Source organism: Gossypium hirsutum, chromosome D04 (assembly GCF_007990345.1).
Source record: "Gossypium hirsutum isolate 1008001.06 chromosome D04, Gossypium_hirsutum_v2.1, whole genome shotgun sequence".
NCBI lineage: Eukaryota > Viridiplantae > Streptophyta > Magnoliopsida > Malvales > Malvaceae > Gossypium > Gossypium hirsutum.
In genome coordinates this window covers 15799612-15806210 of record NC_053440.1, presented here as the reverse complement: position 1 = coordinate 15806210, position 6599 = coordinate 15799612, and the positions used below count along the sequence as shown (strand labels likewise).

At 36.7% G+C, this 6599-nt stretch overlaps 1 protein-coding gene across 3 annotated transcripts; it reads right to left on the bottom strand.

Moving 5' to 3' along the window:
- Positions 1 to 2090: 2090 nt before the first annotated feature.
- Positions 2091 to 6140, bottom strand: LOC121202936 (protein LAZY 1). 3 transcript variants are annotated; one of them, XM_041092056.1, is made up of 6 exons: positions 5919 to 6114; positions 5720 to 5797; positions 4181 to 5377; positions 4041 to 4107; positions 3083 to 3834; positions 2091 to 2737 (listed from the first exon to the last, which is right to left on the bottom strand). In XM_041092056.1, exons 3-6 carry the CDS (start codon positions 4184 to 4186, stop codon positions 2453 to 2455), a joined length of 1110 nt encoding a protein of 369 aa, XP_040947990.1. In that variant the 5' UTR covers positions 4187 to 5377; positions 5720 to 5797; positions 5919 to 6114; the 3' UTR covers positions 2091 to 2452. The 3 variants fall into 3 exon arrangements, with proteins under 3 accessions (XP_040947990.1, XP_040947991.1, XP_040947989.1); XM_041092057.1 differs by having other exon boundaries at positions 2091 to 2392; positions 2482 to 2737; positions 5720 to 6109; XM_041092055.1 differs by having other exon boundaries at positions 4181 to 6140.
- Positions 6141 to 6599: the final 459 nt, after the last annotated feature.

Here is a 6599-nt window from a genome sequence, read left to right as displayed (position 1 = left end):
CATAGATTGGTCTTCATCATATATATTATCCTCGACATTCTTCAAATCATTCAAGAGAGTAAGGAATTAATTTATGTATGCCCTAATGGACACAACTCCAGCCATACGGAACATGTATAGGTGTTGTTTCAACACCAATTGATTAGCCAAAGACTTTGTCATGTAAAAGGTTTCTAACTTCTTCCATAGGGCGGATGTCATTTTTTCCGTCAGCACCTCCTGCAACACATTTTTCATGAGGCACAATTGAATTGTTGACAGATCCTTCTCATCAAGCTCATTCCACTTCGATATATCCGAACCCACGGGCTTTTACCCTGTAATGACCTTCTTCGGGCCATTCTGAACCAGTATTGCAGTCATTTGAACTTTCTATAAACTGGAATTTTTTTATCCTATCAAATTTCTTGATACCGAATCTTATTTCCATTATCTCTAAACGGGTTGATTATGGAATCCTAACCAAGCTTTAATACTAGTTTGTTGGGACGACCCATATAAACAACAAGAAAGAAGGAATAAAGAAAATTAGACACACAAATTTATGTGGAAAACTCCTCCAATAAATAGGATAAAAAGAGCCACGAGCAAATGAGACTTCACTAATGAGCAAACAAACGAAGACTACAAGATGGAGAGATTCAGAACAAACCCTAACCCTGAATACAAAGCTCTCTAAATAAAACAAAAAATTTCCTTAAAGCTCTCTAAAACTCTCTCTTGATTTTCTCTCTCATGTTGTGTTATGATCACCTCTATTAGGATTATAATGACTTTATTTATAGGCTAAAAATAGAGGATTAATCTGACTAAAAATTCTTTAGAGTAATCAGAGTTCGAGTGGAAGAAAGAGTCCTACTTGGCTACAAAAATGCGGTTGTGTTGCTTGAGGAATACATCGCGTTGTTTCGACGTCACATGCTTCCTCGTCGAGATGTCGTTGTTGCATTGTCGTGACGTCTCGTGTTTCGTCGTTGGGATGTCACCTCTGCTTTGATTTTGGTTGTGTCAAGTGGCTGCAAAATGTCCATTAATGAGAGGCACACTCCACACTAATAGGTCATGCGTGTGTTTGAATTTTCATGAATGCTTTAGAGATTTCGCCACAAGCAGCGTTACGTCACACTCATATTGATCAATCAACCAAGTGTACACTGTAGAATTATACTTTGAAAAATTATATGAATTTGATCAAGAGTTTACTCAACCTCATTTTCTTTGCAATTTTAGCACTATTTACACCATAGGAAGAATATAATTTTATAGTGATGAACGGATTAACTAATGAATTGTTATTACCCATATAAACTTAATTTATGGGATCGCTAATCAAATAGGTTGAATTTCCATCATAATTGATATCTCAAGTTGACCATAGTTTCATTCCCCTCGATGTTTCATTTATAGGTTTTTTCCCTAAAATTTAGTTAGAGAATTGACCAAATTCACTTCTGATTACATAATTCATCAATTATGACTTCATCATTTCTGCAATTACTTTATCACTCAATGTCTTAGACAAATATATCTAGTTTTACCATTGACAGTTTTATTCTTTACAATGGGTATTGCTTATTAACAATCACAATACACATATACAAAAAAAAATGTTGATTTAGTGCCCAACGGAATATTTCTTGGACAAACTCGTTTGCCGCTAACATGGGGACTTTTGCTTTTTTAGCATCATGAATTACCGAACCATTAATCTTAATCTCTTCGAAATCATATAATCTCTCAAAAGTAAATTAAAGAATTTAATCGAAGTTTAATTTTTTGGAGGTTAAAATTTAAAAGAATTGCACTTGTTAAAGTCTAGTTTTTAGAATCTATCTTTTATCACACAATTGTTTAGGATTATGTTATTTGGATTCGAATAGAAACATTAAATATAAGCATGTGTCAATACGGAATATGTTTGATTTTTTTCTAAATCTTTAACATATTTGGAAGATGGTATCCATATACTCAAATTGTAACTAAACTACTTCAAGAAAAATAAACCTGACGGTTCAAGGGATTGTCTTCTTTATTGACATCTCCCTCTGTTTCCAATATAGTAGATTCAGGTATGGTTGTGGATCAGAATATTCACAAGAACTGGAACGAGACTTGAAAACCATCATAAACACATCTTCAGGGTATACAAAAACTACAAGATACTAAGTGCACAAACTTTATTATAACAAGCTGGAGGCTGACTAAGATGGATTCCTCCTAATAGTCTTCCTTCTATTGAGTTCATCACCACTCACTAGCAAAGCAAACACACTACAACACAAATTGATATTACAAAGCCATAAGATTGGCATTCTTACCGCCAAGGATGAATGCTATATATTACTAAGAAGCATTTGTTGCAGTTTTCTCGCCTACAGCTCCAACACCAAATCTACAGTGGCAGCAGCAGCAGAAGATGGTCAGACACCCTTTCATAGTAGAAAAGCTACAATTACTTTGTGGTGTGTGCATTGTACTTACAGTCTGCATCTGTTTTAATCCAGTGCTCCCCATTTTCAGTTGCAGCAGTACAGCCAGTAAGCCCGTATTGAGGCAGTTTAGAGATGGTCTTCTTCTTGTTGTTTCCTAATCCTGCCTTAGATCTTGATCCCTGAGGAAACCGCATGTTGTCTCCACCAGTATAGTCATTGTCACTATAAGGAGCAGTATTCATCTTAGACTCTCTTTGAGCTATAGAGTTTTCAGGGTGGATTTTTCTGTGGAACAGTTTTATGACCTGCAAAAAAGGAAGCAGAACTTTGTATCAATTTACTAAAATAAAGTTAAATGTAAGTAGTACGGTTTTATTATGGTTGGAGAAAGGGACATATTACTTGACCATGTAAATTACCAGGAGAAAGAGACCCGACTGGCTAATGTTTGACTCCTTGTTTATAATCTAAGTCGTGATAACGATGGCATTGACGTTTTTGGACGAATCTCAATGCGGCAAAATATTTGTGTGTTTCAGAAGGTGGGATACCACCATTGAATTTCTTTTTGCGCTTTGAGGTCCATAACTGTGAAGGGTTTTGAAAGGCATATATATGATAATAGAATCTATAGCTCCTGAAACACTCACCTTTTGGAGCTTTTTCTTTGTTGAAAAGGAATTAGTTTCTTCTTTCCCTGAAGAAGCATGAAACTTTTTAATAATTTTCTTGATGAGATGTTTGACAGGTTTAGTGGTTTGCTTGGTCTGGGTGTCCTCTTTCCCACTTTTTTCCATGGGATTATTATTATACTCTTCTGCTACTTTTGTCCTGTAGAACAGTTCTGCAAGTGATGCCTTTTCCTTCTTCACCTCGAATCTTGGTTCTGGAAGTTCAACTGATGACCCAAACAGATATCCTTGGAGTGGACATAGGATTGTCTTCCCACATTCTTCAACACTGGCTGCTGCTTGTATTGCCTTACCACTGAGTGTGATCGTGCTAACCTGACTGTTCCTTCCTGATGATTCATTGGATCCATGCTCTTCAGCTTCAGCTTCAAGGAATCTCCCCAGTTCATCGTTGATGAGCTTCAAATCATTTTCTGTCACCTCTGTTTCATCCTCGGTTATGTTATCCAAAGACACTTTGAATGTCGGCGTTTCAGGCTCGCTCATAATTTGTTGGGATCCCAGAGTTCCAATGGTGAGAAACCCCTGGAATAGCTCCGAGATAACACTGGATGTTTCATCTCCAAAGTTATCTTCTCCTCCCTTGCCTTTGAATTCTCTGAAGGAGTTTTCGATTTCCTGTTGGGACAGGGTTGAATATCTGGATCCATATTCATAGCCTTGATGATCACTGAGAGGTGAGTGAGCTAAAAGACAGGTACAATAGTTCCCTGAAAGCAGAGTTCAGAGAATAGAGACATCAGGCACAGTTGCAAGGAAACATCCCCCATTTGACCACCTAGCCTTTGAGAACCTCTATTTTAATTTTCTTTTAGGTTTATAAACTTATCTATTTGCCTTTGAAATATAAATAAATCTGATGAACTTGCATGTAACTTGTGCATGCCAATGAAAGAAGTTGGAATGAATGAATTACCGATTGTGAAATCCTTGAAAGGTTCAATATTACTTGGACGTAACTTATGCTGCATCCACCCTAGTAACTGCGACAACAACAACAGTGTGAGGTGAGGTTTATGCTTTGGTAATTAAGAACCTACTGGAAAGGAGACATACCTTCATTTTGTTCTCGCTTCGAATAGCTTAGTGTCGAATTGTCTTGGTTTTCATTGGATAGGTTTAGATGAGCAAGGGGAATGAGACTTAAAAGGTGAGGTAGGAGGATTAAAGATAATGAGCAGGGCATCTAGTATCTTCGTGTCATGAGCCAATGGTTTCTCAAAGGATCTGTAAGAGATGTGAGAAGAGAGAAACAAAGAGAAAAATACAAGACTTTTGGTTAGCTGTTCTTTGTCATGATCAAATCAAGTGGACAAATTGGAGTGGTTCATACACCCTCAGATTTCATGGAGTTATCTCTCTCCTGCATTACATGCGCTGTTGAAGTCGGGGTGTGTGTTAGCTGCTTCAACGTGTGCAAAGATTAGTGAAACCATTAATCAACGTTGATGCTGATTCCAACACGTCAATCCTATACCATTCCATGATATACCATCTTAAGAGAAACATGCAAACATATTCTGCAAGTGGACGCATAAAAACCAATGAGGACATCTGAATGTAATCAAATCACATTCACTTTTGCCCGAGTAGACTAAACCTATACTGCACTACATTACATGTACAATTATTTTATGAGGTATACGGACACGCTGTCAATGCCGGGTGAAATGTACATCAAGGAAATCCATGAAGACTTCACGGAACTATTTTGATAGGACATGCTTCAGGAATGTACATAGGGAGGTCTAGTTTAGTGGCGCCACATTGCCTTTCCTGGCTAAATATCTGTAAGTTGTTGATTGCAATTATTGGTTTCAGATCTGAGTTCAGCTAATGCACGCGTTCTTAACTCTTCTTCCCCTATCATTTATCTGTGTGTTTTGGGTTTGGTATTCTTGTTTGCTGAACATTACTATTTAGGAATGTTGTCGCATAGTCGTTTTAGTTAGCCACCTCATAGTCTTGATGAAATCTGCCAGCAGTGCTTCACTGAACTGCTGACAGATGATAACCAAACATCTGCGTAAATTTTGTCAATGGAAATTCCCTTTTTTTTCTGGTTAAAAAAAATAAAAATCAGTTTTTCTTACCTATCATAAAGTTGCACTTTTTTCCGGAGATGATAACGACGTCTTTCAAGCAATTGTAAAAAAAATCATCAGTGGCATGTTTTCCTGCAAGTATGGTTATTGGATCAAGGGGCGTACCACTCAGACAGGGTTGCTAGCTCTGGTACATCAAAAATACCCCCTGCAGCAGCATCTTGGAAGTTAGAGTGAGCCGAGAGAAAGATGTTGTTAGCATGGAGACAAAAGCCACCCAAAACCCTTTCAACTTGAAACTCCCACCATTTGAATGCGGTGTACTTTTTGTGTCATTTGTCTCCCTATCATGTTCTTTTGTGTTCAATACTTAGCTTTCAATCATATTCTCTAATTCCCTAACAGTAACTGCTCTAATCATATTTTGTAACTCCGAATATCAGGAGAAGCAACTAAAAACAGTTAGAATACAACTGATTTCATAATCAGTTATCAGATCTGTTAAGAGTAATTTGAGAAAGCTGAAAAACCAACCCATGATCAATCGTACCGCGAATATACTGCAAAATTCGCTTTCACAGCAGTCCAGTGAACATCATGTCGCTTATGCATATACTGACTTTATTGACTGCAAAAGCGATATCGGGCCTAGTTAAACACAAGTATTGAAGACCACCAACCACCTGTCTATACTGGGTGCCATCATCAAGTGGTACACCAACCAGAGAAGTAAGTGTGGGTGAACTGACCATTGGTGTATTGACAGGTTTCGCATCCGCCATATTAGCATACCGAAAACCTGTAAGGCTGAGTAGCTTCGACGCCCATCTTAACACTGCTGTTAATAATAGACTTTCTGAAATGAAACTCGAAAACACATGACATGTTGCTCCCATAAGCTAGTTATGCCAAAAACTGCATTGTTCCCACAGTTCTCTTCATTGATTATGGTTTGCTTTTTCAATAATTCATCTACAGTTGCAGTTTACACCAAAGAAATAGATATCTACTACCAACATAAGACTGTTTGAGTAATGTTCAATCACTTGGATGCCACGTGGATATGTACTACTACACAGATATGGTGTGTTATCAATAGAGGTGGTCATGATCCAAGACTGGCCTATGCAAAATGTTTAGATCAATTTTTAAAATTTGGATTCGGTTTGAAAAATTGACTTTTTTTTTTTCAAACTCGATTTTTAACACTATCACAAATATAATAAATGTTTTATTATATTAAAAAAATATAAATAAATATAATAAATATTTTATTGTATTAAATATAATTTTTAAAATTTTATATTTTGGTTTGGGGAGAAAAGATTGTATGAAATTGTGATTTCATGTCATCCTATCTCTTTCCAATAGGAGAATGAGAAATCAGATTTTTCCTCTTAATTTTTGGCATTTTTAATTAGATTTAAATT

What these genes read in the sequence shown, in the direction of transcription:
- LOC121202936 (XM_041092055.1), bottom strand. An exon ending in TTTCAAGGATTTCACAATCG is followed by an intron (nt 3,835 to 4,040) that starts GTAATTCATTCA and finishes CTCTGCTTTCAG; the next exon opens with GGAACTATTGTACCTGTCTT. An exon ending in CAAAGAAAAAGCTCCAAAAG is followed by an intron (nt 2,738 to 3,082) that starts GTGAGTGTTTCA and finishes CCTTTTTTGCAG; the next exon opens with GTCATAAAACTGTTCCACAG.